The sequence below is a fragment of the Poromitra crassiceps genome (genome assembly GCF_964638095.1).
Source record: "Poromitra crassiceps genome assembly, chromosome: 1".
In the NCBI taxonomy this organism is placed as follows: domain Eukaryota; kingdom Metazoa; phylum Chordata; class Actinopteri; order Beryciformes; family Melamphaidae; genus Poromitra; species Poromitra crassiceps.
In genome coordinates this window covers 70,134,169-70,155,616 of record NC_139623.1, presented here as the reverse complement: position 1 = coordinate 70,155,616, position 21,448 = coordinate 70,134,169, and the positions used below count along the sequence as shown (strand labels likewise).

The 21,448-nt window shown below is 44.5% G+C and overlaps 1 protein-coding gene across 2 annotated transcripts in view; it reads right to left on the bottom strand.

The window, feature by feature from the left end:
• The window catches only part of LOC310778117 (replication protein A 70 kDa DNA-binding subunit-like), a 167,660-nt gene that overhangs the window by 41,204 nt on the left and 105,008 nt on the right, over window positions 1–21,448 (bottom strand). For both annotated transcript variants that reach the window (XM_083638457.1, XM_083638458.1), the window contains exons 13-16: window positions 18,013–18,142; window positions 1,546–1,722; window positions 1,286–1,393; window positions 951–1,037 (exon numbers count right to left, since the gene is read on the bottom strand). In XM_083638457.1, the coding sequence (XP_083494583.1) occupies window positions 951–1,037; window positions 1,286–1,393; window positions 1,546–1,722; window positions 18,013–18,142 (502 nt within the window). The remainder of the gene's footprint in view (window positions 1–950; window positions 1,038–1,285; window positions 1,394–1,545; window positions 1,723–18,012; window positions 18,143–21,448) is intronic.

Below are 21,448 nucleotides of genomic sequence, written 5' to 3'. Positions count from 1 at the left end.
GCGGCTTATACTCCGGTGCGGCTTATAGTGCGGAATTTACGGTATCATGAAAAAGAAAAATCATAGATAAACTTAACTGCTACATGTTATATGGTTTTGTAGCTGACGTGTCGTCGTCACTGTCAACCAGGGTAGGAAATTAGCGCGGGCTCGGGGCAAAATGCCCCTAAAAAAACTACTACAGTTATTTAGCTCAGTGACAGGCAGCACAAGCTAGCTGGCCAGCTAGTTCACTTATGTTTTTGTCAAGTACATTAATAACATGACAGACATTCAACAGTGTTGTTGATACAGGAAATGGGGATCTTTAACTGTGATAGTTTATGAACTTTTAGAAATAAAATATGCTTGGATAAGACTCATTGATTGGTCTGTCATGCTACATAGGTGCAACTAAGGTATTTCCCAACATTTGATAAAATTGCCCTGGAAATGATCCAAAATGCACCCGAAATATATTTCACAGGGGCAAAAATAGCCCTCGTTTAAAAAAGTTAATTTCCTACCCTGCTGTCAACTGAGAAAGAATTGGGGTTCGTTATATTGTCTTCATGTCCCCTCTTTATAGCCTATCCCTATGTAGCCTTTCCCTACTCTTTAGTTTGTCATATTGCAAAATGACTAAACAAGACCATTTACTGCTTTCACGACAATAGCACCGTATTGCTATCTTTTTATATTTATTTATCTATTTATTGAAACCATTGTGCCAGACAGTGTATGGCTGAAATGACTGCTACTGTATTAATTTGGAACAGTGATAAGATAGATGATTGTAACCGACGTCCAGCAGCCAATCAGTCGAGTTTTGCTATTAGGCAGAAATCACTGACAGGAGTTTGTTAGGGGGACCCTGATGAGCTCCATTGTACTGTATGTCATTCAAACCTGCTCTTTTATTCCTCGGAAACTAAACTGCATTGTATCAAATTCTATTGTGCTCCACTTACGTTGTAGGTCTCCAGCTTCACTCTGATCTTAAAGATGTGAGATGTGAAGTTGGCGTTCTCGAAGACTTTGTCGAATTCAACTTCATCCTTAGGAACACACGCACACGCACACACACACGCACACGCGCACACACACACACACACACAGAGCAAAAAAAAGGGAAAAAAGAAGAGAAGTAGGTAAACAAAGTCAAGGCTCAGAACGAATGAGGACAGCACAGCAGTCATTTTCTTGCCACGATGTGGACAGCCTAGTTTAGGCAGGACTGTGTGTGGAAGTGTACAGGTGTGTGTGTGTGTGTAGAAGTGTACAGGTGTGTGTGTGTGTGTCTCACTGTTTCTCTGAGCTGTCCCAGTGTTTCTGCACTGTGACCTAGAAGGACCTCAGCTGTCTCCTGGAAGCATGTCACCCACTGGTTATCCATGGAGTCTGCGATGTTAGCCTGGGAGATGGAGAGAACGGATGAAGGCGAGTGTGATCTTGTATACGTGAGTGTGTGATGAGTGTGTGTGTGTGTGTGTGTGTGTGTTCACACAGAAGTTACAATATTCCTGAAAGTGACTTGGACTGTATGTGTGTGTCTATTGAACTTACAGAAATTAAGAGTCTGTATTTAAAGTTGGGGAACTCTTTGTTGCACTTTTCACAGCGGTACATTCCGTTCAGCTGGTCTACCACCTTCTTGTTGCAGGCTTCAGAGGGACACGCCTTGTACAGACAGTTCTCTGTACGGAAGTACACCACCGTGGCCACGCAGCTGAAGTACTCTGCCTGGGAAAGCAACAACAACAATCAAAATGATTATTGATTACTGAATTGATCATGTCAGAGGCTACCATGGAGAGACGGTGCAGGTTCCCCCCTTAAACAATGATTGCAACGGTGGAGAATATCTACTCTGCAAATCGGACAAATCTTTTATTCTAATGAACCTGGATGAACCTTAAAGTCCCTGGAAACCAAAATCCACAAAAACCTTCTAACTATTAAATTTAGGGTCTTATGTGAGTACCGGTAAGTGTGTGCCTCAGAAAATAGGAGACATTAGTTTCAACCCAAACCCCCAAAATCGCCACTTTTCTACAAGGTCTGGATTTCCACTTCCTCATTGAAGAGAGCGGTGCGCACGGGGCTAAAATGAATGATCATATCACGTCATAAGATTTAATCAAATCACACACACACACGCACGCATGCACACGCGCGCGCACACACACACACACACACACACACACAGTAGCGCTGTGCACTCGCAGCGGCAGTCTCTCTTCCTCTCTGTCAGTATGCGCCGAGCAACGAGCGAACACACACACACACACACACTCCATCTCTCTTTCCTTCTCTCTCTCCGTTTCCCTCCCTCTCTCTCTCTCTCTCTCTCTCTCTCTTGGAGGAGACCTGCAGTCCTGCACGCACACACACGGAACACGCCCACACAGTCAGCGGGAGAAAAGACAGTCTAAAATCTAATTGATTCTCATGACTTTTGTCATGACTGTCAAACCTAAATTTATATACTTTGCGACGTTCATCATCGTTCAAATTTGGCTGGTGGCTTATTAATATAGGTTCCTGTGATGTGATGAACTCAAAATGCTAAATAATAAAAACATATTTCTGGTTTCCAGGGACTTTAAGCATTAGCATTTATTTTCAGGTTTTTTTTTTTTACAAATTGAATTTTGTGCCAAAAAAAAGAGCAAAAAAGCTATCACTACATTTCCCAATCGCAATCACCATATTTCAGCAAGAGTCACAGTATGATTTTTGTCAAGCAGGTAGTAAACTGACAGAGAGAAAAGTTTAGGATTTTTTTTGCATTTTCTTTCATAATAATTATTTAGAGAGGAAGAATGAAAAGGGGAGGAGCAAAACCAATCTGTTTAAGCTCCGTATAGTTGAACTGGTGGGAAAATAGCGTGAACCTCCCACGTGCTACGTCCCGCCGGTGAAGCTCCCCGCTGTCAGGTGAAAAGCCGGCGGAGGCATAAAAAAAACATTAAAAAAACAACAACCTCTGATCAAACTTGGCATCGTCAATAAAACTGTTGCCAACAAGTGTGTCCAGCTGGTAGGTGCATGGTGTTTACACATCTCTGTTTGACTTCCAAACAATCTTGGAACAGTTTAAAGAGCGAGCAGAGGGAGTATGAGAATCCTATGCATAATAGATGCAAGATGGGCCTAATCTCTTTCTCACACACACACACACACACACACACACACACACACACACACACACACACACACACACACACACACACACACACACACACACACACACACACACACACACAGAAAACAATGCAAGGTTATATGCAAAGATCCCCATCAAACCTACACATTTGCAATACAGATACAACGAGTTACACTTTTCCAGTTATGAATTTGAATTAAAGTGTACACAGTCAAACAGAATCAAATTAAAATGCAGCGGCGTGGCGGTAATTTAAAGGGATATTAGCACCTCAGGCGGCAGAACTCACACTGCTAGAATAAACAGCTAAAGAGGAAAGAGATGCTAATTCTGAGAGAAAAAGGCTATTCTCTCATCCTGTGGAGAGGAGCTGCATTACATTTCCATAAATATAAAGAACGCACACAGCAGATGAACTCACTCTCCCAGTGAAGACACGTATACGCACGACACACTGACTGACTCGCACACACACGCACACACTGACCCACTCGCGCACACACACACTCACACACACACACACTCGCATACACACACACACACACACGGTAAATGGTAAATGGCCTGCATTTATATAGCGCTTTTATCCAAAGCGCTTTACAGTCAGTAGGTACATTCACCCATTCACACACCGATGGCGGCAGGTTACCACGCAGGGTGCTGGCACACTAACGGGAGCAATTTGGGGTTCAGTGTCTTGCCCAAGGACACTTCGACATGCAGACTGGAGGAGCCGGGAATCGAACCACCGACCTCTTTTATCCAAAGCGATTAGTGGACGACCCGCTCTACCTCCTGAGCTACGGCCGCCCCACACACACACACACACACACACGACTGAGCAATGCTGCAACGTTGTGCCTCGGTTATACAGCCCACAGCTTTTCTGTAAAGTGCTCGGCAAATTGCAGTGAATGTAAAAAGGCCATTAAGTTATCTGCATCCCGAGATGGCTGTTCAAACAGAACTTCGTCAGATGAAGTTCTGTTTGAACGAAACGTTAAGAAAGTGACCGGGAGCATCCTAATTCCAGTGTGTGGACCTTATTTTATTTTGATATATTTGATATTTTGTTTCTGTTGAGGCCAACGTGTTTTCCTGCTCTTGGTGGATTCACATTGTCCGGCTCCTGCATACGTAGATGTGCTGCACTCTACTGTTCTCTTCACAGAATGGAAAGTAAGCCTTCTGATTCGGGGGCTTGTGATGTGGGCAGATGGTACCAAGAATGTAAGGGTGGAGGTCAGAGGTCAGCGGGATCTGAACCAGCCCTCTGAACCCTCTGAATAAATCCCCCGCATTTATCATTGTGTCTTCCCTTCTCACTCTGCCTTCTCCCTTGCCCTCTGCATTCCTGTGTGTACACACAAACTGTGGGCAAAGTTTGAAGCTTAAGCATAGTGAGGAGGAACGCATTGGCTAATATCACACACAAACACACACACACACACACAAACACACACAGACACAAAGTACACAGCTATAGCAGTGAATACAGGCTTACCTACTGTAAAGACGCAGACATTGTGTGCGCACACACACACACACACACACACACACACACACACACACACACACACACAGAGCATTTTTAATTTTGAAAATAGTTTTCATTCCCGTCACACTAAATCCCTGTGTCACCTTCTGGCAGCCAAATGCAATTAAAATGTGTATGTGGCAGAGTGGCAGAGCAATGCAGTGACAATCTGCTTCACATAATTGACGTGGTTGCACATGCCAACTTAAATACTTGTTCCAGAAGCACAATACACACACACACACACACACACACACACACAATTAGAAATGGTATACACACGCACACGCACACGCACACACAACACACACACACACACACACACACACACACACACACACACACACACACACACACACACACACACACACACCCACACACACACACACACCACCAGGTAGAAGGCTAAATTAGATTCCTTCAAACTAAAAGCTAATGAATTGGATTCCATTATTACCAAAGCTGCAGCCTCAGAGTTTGTGACAGACAACCTCCTTAAAGGCGTTTACAGAGAGCACCAGAGGAAGGCTGGAGGGCGAGAGGGAGAACCTTAAAGGCGTTTACAGAGAGCACCAGAGGAAGGCTGGAGGGTAAGAGGGAGAACCTTAAAGGCGTTTACAGAGAGCACCAGAGGAAGGCTGGAGGGAGAGGGAGAACTTTAAAGGCGTTTACAGAGAGCACCAGAGGAAGGCTGGAGGGTAAGAGGGAGAACCTTAAAGGCGTTTACAGAGAGCACCAGAGGAAGGCTGGAGGGAGAGGGAGAACTTTAAAGGCGTTTACAGAGAGCACCAGAGGAAGGCTGGAGGGAGAGGGAGAACCTTAAAGGCGTTTACAGAGAGCACCAGAGGAAGGCTGGAGGGAGAGGGAGAACCTTAAAGGCGTTTACAGAGAGCACCAGAGGAAGGCTGGAGGGTAAGAGGGAGAACTTTAAAGGCGTTTACAGAGAGCACCAGAGGAAGGCTGGAGGGAGAGGGAGAACCTTAAAGGCGTTTACAGAGAGTACCAGAGGAAGGCTGGAGGGAGAGGGAGAACCTTAAAGGCGTTTACAGAGAGCACCAGAGGAAGGCTGGAGGGAGAGGGAGAACTTTAAAGGCGTTTACAGAGAGCACCAGAGGAAGGCTGGAGGGAGAGGGAGAACCTTAAAGGCGTTTACAGAGAGCACCAGAGGAAGGCTGGAGGGAGAGGGAGAACCTTAAAGGCGTTTACAGAGAGCACCAGAGGAAGGCTGGAGGGAGAGGGAGAACTTTAAAGGCGTTTACAGAGAGCACCAGAGGAAGGCTGGAGGGAGAGGGAGAACCTTAAAGGCGTTTACAGAGAGCACCAGAGGAAGGCTGGAGGGTAAGAGGGAGAACTTTAAAGGCGTTTACAGAGAGCACCAGAGGAAGGCTGGAGGGTAAGAGGGAGAACTTTAAAGGCGTTTACAGAGAGCACCAGAGGAAGGCTGGAGGGTAAGAGGGAGAACTTTAAAGGCGTTTACAGAGAGCACCAGAGGAAGGCTGGAGGGTAAGAGGGAGAACTTTAAAGGCGTTTACAGAGAGCACCAGAGGAAGGCTGGAGGGTAAGAGGGAGAACTTTAAAGGCGTTTACAGAGAGCACCAGAGGAAGGCTGGAGGGTAAGAGGGAGAACTTTAAAGGCGTTTACAGAGAGCACCAGAGGAAGGCTGGAGGGTGAGAGGGAGAACAGAACAGAACGGGCTGTGAGAAGAAGACAAACGACAATGAGAACGAGGGAGGGGAAAAACTAAGAGGAGAAAATAATATGACCCTCAATTATTTACACACTCACCTTTCAACTCCTTTCCTCTCATCTGCGCCTCTCTACATCCTTTTCTCAATACCCCCTTGCCATTCCTCTCTCTCTCTCTCTCACACACACACACACACACACACACACACACACACACACACACACACACACACACACACACACACACACACACACACTTTTTTCCATATGGCCTCATTTCCTTCTCTCCTTCAGGCAGGTTTAGAAGTGATGTGAAGTTGATGCATCTCTGCCATGCTCTGTCCACTGTGCTTCCCTTCTGCTATAGACCTTATTCGCTAACCCTGGACGGCATCATATTGTTGACATACCGTCCTGCGCGCACACAGCGCTGCAGCTGACAACAGCCTTATTAACAGCCTTATTGTCGTTTCTGTTCCATTACAAAATAGCGATGGTAATGACACCAATAAAAACCCCAGAGTTGTTGTTTGTATGCTGTCGTTAATACCTGTAATAATAAACAAAAGAAAGAATGAGGTGAACAGACTTTGCTGTGAGGAGCTGTCAGAAAGTTTCACCTGTCTCTCCCAACTATCCACACATCTCCTGTGCTGCTGACGTATCCTCCGTCTCGCTCCCTTCACGTCTGTGGACGGTAGAGATAGAAACAAACCACGGGGACTTTATTGCTGTCATTACTACAGCCATGTGTAACGCAGGTCACCATCCGAACACAATTGGAACGATATAGGTAACGCTAACGGCGGCTAGCTTCCTATAAACGCTGCTCTCACATAGGCTGTCACTTGAGAGCTGCAGCGCTATGTCGACAATATGGCGGTGGTGGGCGTGCCCGTACGTGAGTGACGTCAATCGAATAAGGTCTATTGTTACAGTAGGCCCCACAGGCTTCCACTGCCTTTGCCACATAATCACTACTTTTGATTAGCAGCTGCGTTAATTAGACAGCTAATGGGTCCTTTCAAAATCAAACTTGAGGGATGTGAGAGATTGGGTACCTACGGTACCTACCTATGACCTAATCCATTTGATGGAACGTTTTGAGTGGCGTAACACCAGTTACACTATGCTGTATTGAAAGACCAAAGCGAGACATCTTAAAATGCCACGAGTGTCACGGTGAGTGGTGTAGTAGAGGACTCAACTGCAGGACAACAGCAGGAGGCAGATGATGATGACTAAACCAAACACTGGGTATAGGTAATGAAACGACAGGTAACACAAGTAACAAGTAACATGGACACAACACACATGAATTAGCTGACGAGCAGACAAAGACTGACAGGGGATCAGGAACCTAAATACACACACAGGGAAGTGATTATACAGGCAACAGCTGGGTGATTAGTACAAGACACAGGCTGGAGACGAACAGATCTGCTGGACCTAGACAGTGAAACATGAGGAACATAAGGGGACTGGAGACTAGGGATGTTCATCAATATAATTGATCGTTAAAGTGTAACTTACCCCCAAAACACTTTTTTCCAGCTTTTAACCAATATATATGACTTTGGGGGTGCTGTGTGAAGAATTCTGGTCAGAATTTCCACATTTGAGACCAAACTGTTACCATTGTACCATTTGTATAATTTTCAGCCGCATAAGTGCCCTCTATGGGTTCAACCCTGCTTTTTTTGCCCTCAAAACTGCACAAAATGTGGTACAACCTGACGTCACGATGAACCAAAGACTATGGGATTTCAAGATAGTAACTCCCCTACTCACCCTGTACCCTTTCCTGGGTCCTCACAACTCCAAGCCTATTCCCATGATATCACATGCATTTTCCTACCAATATGGCACTACAATACACACAGCTCATTGGCTGTTTGTGTCACTTGACCTGTTAATCACCTGTTAATTGATTACAATCACCTGTTATTTTCCTACCAAGATGGCCATGTGGTGATGTAACATAATACTATCAATAAAAGCCACTATAATCATAAATAGAAATAAAAGGAAGGAAATGGCATTGTGTTGCTGTAAATCATTCCCAACCTTGTTCATACTAAGGAGCCCTAATTTAGTTCACATTGGGGCAATCGACCCCCCAATATGATGAGATTTGGTTTCTCAGATGCAAATCAGATTTTTCTTTTTTTTATGTAGCCTAGATATGACAAACGGGGTTTGTCCTGGGTTTGTGTTCTGCTGCGGCCGCCGGCTAACGATAACCTCGCGTTAACGATCGTTACATGGGAGTCAATGGCAATAAAGTAGTTTGCCACTGAATGACCAAATTGATATAACTTTCAACCATTTTGAGCAATGCTGTTTCCATACAGGCCACCAGCGTTGGCTAGTTGTTGATATTTATAAAGATTTTGTAGCTCTCATATAACTTTTTCTTTAGGCGGTGGGTGGGCAAACTGTCATGGCGTCGATTTCCGGTAAAAAAAATCCTGTCTGAGCACCGCCAAAGAGTATAGTGAGACAAGAGGAGACGGTCATTTCTTGGTTTTTCCCATAGGTTTTTTCAAATAAGCAGCATGCCGTTCTGTTACATATCTTGGGGGGTAAGTCTCCCTTTAAAGGAGAACTTAGCCCCAAAACACTTTTCTTCAGCTTTTAACCAATATATATGACTTTGGGGGTGATGTGTGAAGAATGCTGGTCAAAATTTCCACATTTGACAGCAAACTGTTGCCATTCTGCCATTTGTATCATTTTTCAGCAGCATACCTGGCATAAGCGCCCTCTATGGGTGGAACACTGCTTTTTTTTGCCCTCAAATGAATGGGAGATTTGGTACAACCTGACGTCACGTTGTCCCCAAAGACTATGGGATTTCAAGATAGTTACTCCCCTACTCCCCCTGTACCCTTTCGGCTCCTCACAACTCCAAGCCTATTCCCATGATGTCACTTGACCTGTTAATCACCTGTTAATTGATTACAATCGCCTGTTATTTTCCTACCAACTCCTATGTAACACAATACTATCAATAAACGCCACTATAATCATAAAAGGAAGGACATGGCATTGTGTTGCTGTAAATCATTCCCAACCTTTTTCATACTAAGGAGCCCTATGATGAGATTTGGTCTCTCAGATGCAAATCTGATTTATTTTTTATTTTTTTATGTAGCCTAGATATGATTTTGTCCAGAATTCCATATATCGCCGCTGTTGTTCCAGGACCTCGAATCTCCAAAACAGCAACTTTTCAGGAAGTTAAAAAAAACCTGTTTGCTCTTAACTCATTCTCTGCCAAAGACGTACCCGGACGTACTTTTAACAATGGCGTTCTGTGCCAAAGACGTACTCGGACGTACTTTCATGTTTTGGGTGTTTACATTACATCAGACACTTTCCCAGCCTGTGACATTGTTTCAAGTCAAACTGATAAAAGGAACCCGCTAGTTTAGTATTTATGGGTGGAGCCTGTGGTCGAAACAGAGTCCGACCCAGAGTTCTCGGATGGCGACGATGGCGAGGAAGATGCCGGCGTTTTTGTTGTTGCTCCACGACGGAGCGCCAGGGCGACGAAGGCTCCCCTTCACAGCGTTCTGATCCGTCTGACACAGATGAATCGGAGGAGGAGAAATGGGTGCCACTTGGAGAGAGCGATGACGATGGTAAAAAGTAGCCTATTTTTTGTATCGCGTTTGAGATGAAATGATCACACACAGCCGTCTGTGTCACATAAACATTTCAAAGTTTACAGCACTAACGTAGCTATTGTGTGATCTTCTGTGCTAACGTTAGTTATGAGAGGTAACGTGACAGCAGGTAACGTTACAGCACTCGTTATTCCTGTGTGTGTGTGTGTGTGTGTGTGTGTGAGAGAGAGAGAGAGAGTGTGTGAGTGTGACCACATAAGGGTTCGTTCCATTTGTTTATGCTTTTATCAAGCTAAGCTAAAAATCCACATGGCAACTGTAAAAGTAAATTATTTATTTGATTTTGTGCACATATTTATCATACTTTGAGATTTTGTGTTTTCAGACTCTGAGTCGATGGAGGCGCAGTCCAGTCCTAGTCCCAGTCCTGTGTGTAGTCCTACACCACCTATTTCGGAAAGACCATGTCTCGAAATAGGTTCCAACTTATTCTGAGGTTCTTCCATTTTACTGACAATACTGTAGCAAGGAGGCTGCGGCCAAGCCTCATCTGTCAAGAAACCCCAGGGGCCAGACTCTCTCTCTCTCTCTCTCTCTCTCTGTAGCCGCTCACTGGGCGGGATGGACCGACACAGCTCCCTCAAATACATTCTCTTATTTTTTATTTTTTATTTATTTATTTGGGAAAACAAATACTGTATATGTCTGATGTGTCACTGAGGCAAAAAATAAAAGGCTCAAAAGAGAGTTCTGCTTGAAACGGTGTCCTTCACTAAAAACCTCTTTTTCTCCTATTTCTCTCCCAAGGAGGGCATTTTTAGTGAAAACAAGCTAACTTCCACTGCTTGTAACTAAACAAGGAAACATGGTAGAGTTTCAGTTTTTTACAAGGGGTAAGAAGAGAGTCTCTGCTTTATTGTGAGATATGTTGTGTAATTTTATTCCTAGCACAGAATATTCTGTGGGTCCTGGAAGATCAGGAAATATGCTCAAAATCCTGGCACTGGGAGCACACAGACCGAAATGACCCTGGCAGAGAATGAGTTAAAATACTGAACCAAACATCGTCAAAGTTGGCACATGTCTTAATTATAGTTAGTTTCCCGCTGAATGTGTCATTACTTTATTAATATCTTACCTGGATAAGCTCAAATTATGTTTATATTATCAGTCCGACTTGGAAGCACTTTCTCCCGGCCAGTCAAGCGGGAGAGAGTCGTATGCTCATGCACGAGCCCCAAGCTCCGAGCCGCGAGGGCGCGCGCAGCAGCATGAGCCATGAGAGCCGAGGAGGGGGCTTGGGCATGGGGTGAGAACAGTCTGACATTTCCGCAAACAAATTAGGGATGTCGAAAATCATAATTTTTCTTGACCGACAACCGACACTCATTAGCCGACAACTGTCGGTTAACCGAGAAGATTAAAATGCGCTATTTGACTGTCTGTGCCCCATTAAACAATTACCACAACAAATGCTTGATTTTTTTCATTAGAAAGCGTTTATTTTTTACATCTACAAGCAGAAAAAAACAAGTTGAAGCCTCCAGCCATCTAAACAAAAACATTCCTCCGATAGGCTATACTTTAGAGCTGCACGCATTGCATATTATAGGCACGTCAATTGACACGCAGCTGCCCGGTGAAGTAGTGTTTGAGCGGACGACAGCCCAGGCTGCAGGGCGCACTGACAAAGTGCGCAGCATCACTACAGTATCTTCTCCTCACTAATCCCACAGTGGTTTACCTGCTTTTGGTCTCACCCCTTATTCCTCTCTCTTCACACACGCGACGAGGGCTCTGCTCTGTGTGTACATTATGAAGACGAGTCGCACGCAGCTGTCAGTAGCCGCTTTCACACCGGCCTTGAAAGTGTCAATGAATACAGTCTACAAACAATCCGTCTCTGTCCCGTTCTGAAACAATTTCTCCGAACTGCGATGTGTTGGACAGTAAAGACTAACGTTAATTGTTACTTTTCAATCGTCAATTAGACCGCTTCATGTCTGCATCTTACCACGGTAAAAACTACTGTTTGATCAGTGCGCGCTGAACGCTGTGAGATTAGCAAGGTGTCGGGTTTCAGGCCATGCGCTTCTCTCTCTCTCTCTCTCTCTCTCTCTCTCTCTCTCTCTCTCTCTCTCTCTCTCTCTCTCTCTCTCTCTCTCTCTCTCTGCATGTGTTTAGGAGACGTGATTTTTTTTTTTTAACCGTTTAACTGATAGTATTAATCGGTTAATGTTCTAACGGTCGATTATCGGTTAAACGGTTATCGGTTGACATCCCTAAAACAAATCTCATCGCAGTTTAGCGCACATGTAAAATATAACGCTATACTACGACGTGACAACGTGACAAAGCTGCTCTAAACACATCGGCTACTATAATATATTTCCCTGCATCTCATACTGAGATTAGATCGGTATTGAGTTTGGACAGACTGAATGGGCCGAGGAGGAGGAGGAGAGCTCTGCAGCTCTGCCCTGCGCTGCGCCCTGAGAGGAAAAATCAGAGGTGCTGTAACTTTTAACAAGAATCACGAAAAGCCCCCAAACGAAAATTAAAAACGGATTTCATGGCGCGGTTTATCGCAAGTTGGACGAGGGAATGACGTGGAGAAATCTCGCATTGTGATTACATGAGCGTGAGAGCGGGGCGTTTGTCGTGACTATTGTGCTGTGCTGCGCTCTCGCGTCACTAATCTCACATAGTTAGACAAGACACCGCACACATACATGGGAGAAAAATAATTAAATTTCTAGTTCGCCACTGAATGGCCAAATTGATATAACTTTCAACACTTTTGAGCAACGCTGTTTCCATATAGGCCACCAGCGTTGGCTAGTTGTTGATATTTATAAAGATATTGCAGCTCTCATATAAATTATTTTCGAGGCGGTGGGCAAACTGTCATGGCGTCGATTTCCGGAGAAAATTCCTTGAGCTGAGCACAGCCAAAGAGTATAGTATAGACAAGAGTATATGTCATTTCTTGTTTTTTTCCATAGGTTTTTTCAAATCACTGTTCTGATACATAACTGGGGGGTAAGTCCCCCTTTATCTCCTTGTACGGTCAATGATGTAACCAGAAAACAGGAATCTCCACTGAAGACACGTTGGAAGAGAAGACGCAACACGCTAGTATTATTTTCCCATACAGCTCAATCCAGTCTTGATCTAAACTTAAAGCTATAGCGTTAGCCTAGTATGCTACATGGGCAAGTGCTGGACTGGATTATAACACAGCATGGAAGTTTATTTGGAGTGGACTGCAGCGATCGCACTGACGGCAGCAGAAACACTAAGTTAACTCATTCACCGCCAATGACGTCTTTGACGTGTTATCAGAAATAGCCCTCCCCGCCAATGACGTGTTTGACGTGTTTTTGTTTTTATTGGTGCAGCGCCTGCAGCAAACACTTGCCCAGCCTGTGACACAGACACAGGTCCCTGCCTTCAAAGGGTAGCCGACAGCACGCGATCAAACACATACCGCAGCTGCTGTTTTGAAATTGAGCAAGAGGAAAAGCAGAAAACGCTTCCTTGTGCAGACAGGAGAAACGCCATTGAAACGCCCTCGGCGCGCTGCACGAGCTGGAGTCGCCTTCCTCTGTGCCAGCCAGGAGAAAACGGGAGAAAGTAATCAAGAGATGTGTTTGATCATCGGAGGAATGAGGAAATGATCGATCAGTTTGCGAGGGCGGTGAGGACTTGTTGAATAGCCGAGGGGAAAACGGGAACGATCAAATAGCAGAGAGGATATGACAGGGAGACATGGACGAGGACGGGTGTACCAGAACAAATCAAAATAAACACAGGAACAGCTAGGCAGCAGCGGGCAGAAGGCAGTCACAGCAGCCCGCTGTCCTTCTCAAGAGCTCTTCAGTTGGTTCATGAAATCGCTGGGCTGCGTGCCCTCCAGTGTTGCTCCTGGCCAATCCCAGCGCCACAGGGCGTGGTTATTGCTTATCCTATGTGGGGTTAGAAATCTAAAAGGGGGATCGTGTGTGTGTGTGTGTGTGTGTGTGTGTGTGTGTGTGTGTGTCTGTCTGTCTGTCTGTCTGTCTGTCTGTCGGTGTGTCTGTCTGTCTGTCTGTCTGTCTGTCTGTCTGTCTGTCTGCACACTCACTCACACCGAGTAAACTGTATTGTTGAATGTAAAAAAAAAGCACTTCATGTGTATATATATATATATATATATATATATTTTTTTTTTGTCATTTGTGTCCTAACGAATAATATTTACATGTCTGATGTCAATACAGTTCAAAATAAAAGAATTGAGAGTGAGTTATGCCTGAGATTGTGCCCTTTTACAAAAATTGCCTTTTCTCCTGTTTATTTTCTCTGGGAGACCTTCTGGGGGAAAACAGGGTGTATATAAATGGCTATAAGTAGAGTACAGAACATGCTAAAAGCTCACTTTTTTTTCTCCTGGTGAACCCAGAGACGTACATCTTCATTTTGAGGTATTGCAAATCACTCTGGTGCTAATAGATAATTTACTGTGGGTCTTGAAAGATGACCAACAATTATGAAAATCTTTGGCCTGTGCTAAATATTGGCAGTCCTAAACTGGCCCTGAATGAGTTAATCTACCCAAATCGCTCATAGCGTTGTGAAATGTCGGGTGCACAGTGGTCGCGGATCTATAAATAGTACGAAATAATTTGCACGGATTTATGGTGGGCGGATGGCTCATGCATACACGTGGATTAGGGTGCCGTAAAAGCTCATCTGCGCATCTCTACTCCTGTCCCATATCATTTCAGACAATTCAACAACAAGTTCCTCCTGCCATGCCTTTCTAATCCTTTCAGTGGAGGCCCTGATACAGCCATCAAACAGATACACAAATCTAGAAATAATATGCCTGGAGTGAGGGGGGCTCAACAAAATGTCATAAAAAGCATGTTCATTTGGGAGAACTTCAAAGTCACGAGTCTTGGATCAAACATAATGTCTAAGTTATATCTGAAACAATGCGTGTTCGGCAACTCAAATTTCTCCTTCAGAAGTTCAATGGATGCAAAATGACCATCTATATATAGGTCTCTGATGGAAACCAGCCCCTTCTACAACTCCTGGTCTTAAACAGCTTAATTGGTGCAGTTTGCAGGTAGGGCTGCACAATAAATCGCTTTTGAATTGTAATTCGAGTTAATTAGTTAAGACAATGTAAAACAAATGAAATTCTTCAAATCGATTTTCACTTTAACTATGGTAATTACGGTACGGCGGCTCTCTCTCTCATGTATGCGTGCTGCTTCCTCGTCCCTTCTCCCCGATGTAAAGTCTCTCTGAAGGCCAGTGTGTTGCACTGCGGGCTTCACAAGATAACGAGAGCCACAACACACACACACACTTTTCACGAACACGTTATCAGCGGACGGTGAAATGTTGCCTTTAGGACACATAACAACAAAACAACACGTGGGGCCACCGAGTAGCTTACTCTGGCTGTAACGTTACGTTACCAGACTCACCCTGTCTGTTTGAATTTCCTCCAACTGCTATGCAGTTACCAGACAATTGGACTCGAGTCATAGGGACTCGGACTCGAGTCGACTCGAGTCGCAAATTTGACGACTTCCGACTCGACTCGGACTTGGAAGGTAAATACTTGAAACTCGACTCAGACTTCGAAGAAAATGACTCGAAACTCGACTCGGACTTGTGACAAGATCAGCCGAGTGCACCAGCTGGGCGTACGCCTAGGTTTACACGCTACGTCCGATGTAGAACTCAAAGTTACGACTAACTTAATTTTATGACTAGTGCACCCTGTATGCGCTGCGTCTGTGTATGGAGCAGGCGTAAAAGTTACACCCAAATGCGTAGCTACTCACTGACAGCTGTCTCATCTTGATCTGCGCGTGATGCGGCCGGAATCTTCTCCAAAAATATCGATCGATATGTGCTGTAAATAGACGTTTTGGGCGCAGGACCTCCGCTCGTCGGCGGGTTTTTAAAAGCTGATGCGTCGGAAGATCTTTCAATTTCTTCCTGACTTCGTCAACTGCCCGCAGTGCGCAGTCTGCCATCGCATTCAGTACTGATTGCACTTGTGATCAAACTGCTTGTGTTGGCGCTGTTAAATTGAGCTGTGAGAACGTTTCTATGCTTTGAATACAACTCTATACGTTTGAGCTGAGTTGGAGCTGTCTGTCAGCTGTCTCGAGCTCGTCTGAGAGAAGTGTGTTGCTTGGCAACAAGCACGTATTAACGTGAACGCGCACGTCTGCAGCCTAAATAATCTCTGCCTTGTCATTTTTTCTAACCTGTGACTCGACTTGACATAACCTGTGACTCGACTCGAGACTTGACTTGAAATAACATTGTGACTTGACTTGACTTGACTTGCCGACAAAAGGAAAGACTTGGGACTTGCTTGAGACTCGGGACCAATTGACTTGAGACTCGCTTGGGACTCGGATCAGAGGGACTTGGACAATTGTCTGGCAGTTACCCACATACCCGTGTCAAGTGACTGCAGGTTAGCAAGCAACAGCCAGGTAATTAGGCATAGCAGCGCCAAGCTAAAACAGGAAGTTGGGTTGTTCAGAGTAAAAGCATAAATTGTCTTTTATGAGAAAAAAATATTTTTTGAGCTGTGCAGGGCAACAAATGGTTAGAGAAGTATAATAGTATTAAAAAATCGAATCGAAATCAAAAATCTAATTTTGAGAGAAAAAAATCTGAGATTTTATTTTTAGGCCAAGTCGTGCAGCCCTAGTTGCAGGGAGATCACAGGAACAGAGGTAGGCAACAGCACTCACATTAGAAGTAGTTCTTGGAGATCAATTCACTTAAGAAATTCTCTGAGGAATGGGACCCGTTTCTGGCCTATTTGGATGAGGTTAGAGGCGACGGATCAGTGGTGTAGTCTACCTTTTTTCAGAGGGTATACTGACTCTGCCTGCATAAAACCCCGATATAACCACATCCCACAATGACACGTGACATGACGGTCAAAGCAATGTGCTGACGTAACACAGCAACGTTACCTGTAAAATCCTAGTCGCACCATACATTTTTTTTATACATTTGACAGTTATTTATGATGTTACGTATTAATTTATTCAAAGAAAAAATGAAGACGTTTGTAAACGGAATTTAATACCTTGTAAACGAAATTCAATACTTTTTAAGGCCTTATTTTGAGGATTTAAAATGTAATACTTTTTTAATACTTTAAGATCTCCGCGGGGACCCTGTATAGTATACTATACTCTATACTCTACATTTCTCAGGTAGCCACACTAGTGCTTTAGCTCACTTGTGGACTGTCCTGGAGGGTCTGATCCTGGTGTTGGCAAATGATTGAGTTTGACTCCTGAGCCTAGCAAGGCTTACTTTAACATGCTAAGTGAAAAAGGCCATTTTCCCACCAAGACACTAGGAAAAAGGTTACGCCCCACATCGAATTCAAGCGTTTAGTTTGATAACACTGGTTGATGTTGCACACAGCCAAGACAAGCTACAGATCATTTGATTAAGCCTTTTGATGAACACCTTGTTAGTGACTGCACAATGACACAATCTAAAGACGTATGGCCTACTTCAGACTACCACTTGTCACAATGACTACACTAAGGTAACCTGCAGTGTGTGTGTTAGGGCTGTGAATCTTCACTGGCCTCACGATTCCATTACGATTCATCTGTCAACGATTTGATTCCATTCGATTCCAGGATGCATCACGATGCATCTCGATACAGCTCAAAGTATTGCAGCTCCACGTATCAAATCCTCAATTTTCTATATTATTACTGCACATGGCTACTTTTTCATCAATTAATAGAAGCAGTCAGATAAATATCAAGTCCCTTTTTGACTTAGAAAGTGCTTTAAAATCTGAATGTCAACAGAAATCTAAACATAAATGATTCATCTGTCAACAATTCGATTCGATTCACACGTCCGCATCGCCGTACATCGATTAAACGATTAATTTTGACACCCCTAGTGTGTGTGTGTGTGTGTGTGCATGCATGTGTGTTTGCTATACCTTCTCTCCTTGTCCCAGGCGTTCATTCTTAACTTCACTCAGTGTTTTCCAGTTGGCCCTTGCTCCGCTGCCCACAGACCTCGTCTCTGTCAGGGATTGGCTGATTAGCGCGTAACCCTCCTGTTCATACCTGCACACATTAATACGCACAACACGAACACACACACACACACACACACACACACACACACACACACACACACACACACACACACACACACACACAAAACATGACATACATTATTCAGAAAGTGGGGAGGAGGGGAAGGTTGGTTTGTTGAGGCAAACGAGAGCAGAAACACAAACAGAGCATGCTTCAGAACACGGATCCTCAGGTGATGATTACACACTACACAAGATACACAGCATCAGTATTAGTCGTGTGAGAATATAATCTGCTTGTATGTCATGTCTGTCTGTCTGTCTGTCTGTCTGTCTGTCTGTATGTCTGTCTGTCTGTATGTATGTATGTCTGTATGTATGTATGTACCGTATGTTGCTTGTATGTCATGTCTGTGTGAAAAAGATGAAGTGAATGCAAGTGTGCCTGACTGCCTCTGCCTTTGCATATATTAATACTCTTTGATTTTCCCCGTGTAGGTGAAAAATGAAGTTCTACAACACTAAGTAAAGAGAGTATAATCTATATATCTGTTATCATCTGAAGGAGCTATCTTCAACTTTCATTCAACTATTCCCTTTATCCCTTTATTGATCGCCAGCCACCGCATCAAGGCCTATAGAGACACTGCGTAACACGTCATCATTCAGAAGCCACGCCCAAGACAGCGGAAAACAGAAACCCCCCCTCCAATCCTGGCGTTCTCCTATGTCCCGTGCATGGTTGCGTGTTGCACCAAAAGATCGTATATACGGAAGATGAACACTCCAACTTACTTCCTTGACAGCTAGATCCACATATTTCTTCTCGCCAATTCTCAATGGCTTCCTTGTTTTGCTCAGGAGTACAAAAAAACTTTAACTGGTGATTTTTTACATTTGTTGTCTGCGTAGCCCCACCACACAACAGCTTTTAGCTATGTTTAATTCAAGGAAAATGACGCTGGTGTGTGGAAATGAACGGAGCTTTTCCCCCGTGATGGGCGTGGCCTATTTCATGCAATGTCTCTATATCCTGCAATCTATTGGATCTGATATCTGGCTATCCATCATTTGTTTAATGCAAATGCCTTCATACACCAATCTGTTAATCTGCCTTTCGCATATCTACCCATATATCTGTGTCTGTCCCTCTGTGTCTCTACCCATATATCTCTGTGTCTGTCCCTCTGTGTCTCTACCCATATATCTCTGTGTCTGTCCCTCTGTGTCTCTACCCATATATATCTGTGTCTGTCCCTCTGTGTCTCTACCCATATATCTCTGTGTCTGTCCCTCTGTGTCTCTACCCATATATCTCTGTGTCTGTCCCCCTGTGTCTCTACCCATATATCTCTGTGTCTGTCCCCCTGTGTCTCTACCCATATATCTGTGTGTCTGTCCCTCTGTGTCTCTACCCATATATCTCTGTGTCTCTACCCATATATCTCTGTGTCTGTCCCTCTGTGTCTCTACCCATATACTGTATCTCTGTGTCTGTCCCTCTGTGTCTCTACCCATATATCTCTGTGTCTGTCCCCCTGTGTCTCTACCCATATATCTCTGTGTCTGTCCCTCTGTGTCTCTACCCATATATCTCTGTGTCTGTCCCTCTGTGTCTCTACCCATATATCTCTGTCTGTCCCTCTGTGTCTCTACCCATATATCTCTGTGTCTGTCCCTCTGTGTCTCTACCCATATATCTCTGTGTCTGTCCCTCTGTGTCTCTACCCATATATCTCTGTGTCTGTCCCTCTGTGTCTCTACCCATATATCTCTGTGTCTGTCCCCGTGTCTCTACGCATATATCTCTGTGTCTATCCCCCTGTGTCTATACCCATATATCTGTGTGTCTGTCCCTCTGTGTCTCTACCCATATATCTCTGTGTCTGTCCCTCTGTGTCTCTACCCATATATCTATGTGTCTGTCCCTCTGTGTCTCTACCCATATATCTCTGTGTCTGTCCCTCTGTGTCTCTACCCATATATCTCTGTCTGTCCCCCTGTGTCTTTACCCATATATCTCTGTGTCTGTCCCTCTGTGTCTCTACCCATATATCTCTGTGTCTGTCCCTCTGTCCCTCTACCCATATATCTCTGTGTCTCTACCCATATATCTCTGTGTCTGTCCCTCTGTGTCTCTACCGATATATCTCTGTGTCTGTCCCTCTGTGTCTCTACCCATATATCTCTGTGTCTGTCCCTCTGTGTCTCTACCCATATATCTCTGTGTCTGTCCCCCTGTGTCTCTACCCATATATCTCTGTGTCTGTCCCCCTGTGTCTCTACCCATATATCTCTGTCTGTCCCTCTGTGTCTCTACCCATATATCTCTGTGTCTGTCCCTCTGTGTCTCTACCCATATATCTCTGTGTCTGTCCCTCTGTGTCTCTACCCATATATCTCTGTGTCTGTCCCTCTGTCCCTCTACCCATATATCTCTGTGTCTGTCCCTCTGTGTCTCTACCCATATATCTCTGTGTCTGTCCCTCTGTGTCTCTACCCATATATCTCTGTGTCTGTCCCTCTGTGTCTCTACCCATATATCTCTGTGTCTGTCCCTCTGTCCCTCTACCCATATATCTCTGTGTCTGTCCCTCTGTGTCTCTACCCATTCCTCCACCCATCTGTCTGTCTATGGAACCTCTGCTCTGTATTCTAGCTGGGTTAACAGAATCAAGGCATCATCCACATTCATTCGTTTTTTCTGTTATGCAATTACGCCAGGTCAAAACAGCCCCACAATGCACCGCATGGCCACAGGAACAATGCAGACCTAGCCTAAATGTTACAAAGGAGTGGGAGCATGCCACGCTGCTTTCTCCCCCTGCTCCTTCAGTAACATTCACCACTGTCAGCGTGTACACCGGGCGGAAGACCACCAAACAGCGAGGAAGAGAGGAATGGAAGGAAGGAGAGGCTTTTTGAATTATTTAGTCCGTATGAATGTCAGGATGAGATGCCATATTGACCAGAGACGAATAAGACCCAGATTAAAGCTGGAGCAATGGAGCCTGCCTCTCTCTCTCCCCCTCCTCTCTTTCTCTCTCTCTCTCACACACACACAAACACACACACACACACACACACACACACACACACACACACACACACACACACACACACACACACACACACACACACAGCTGTAACTAATGCAATGCAAACAAAAATGGCCAAGGCTGTTGTTCATGGAGTAATTAGCCAAATTGATAAATCGGACACTAATGCGTAAAAGAGCATGCTGAATAATATCGCCCAGTATTCCGAATATTGCCTGCGGGTACAAACATTACAAAGCCCTTTATTCACACATAGATTTCTCACTTCTTACTAA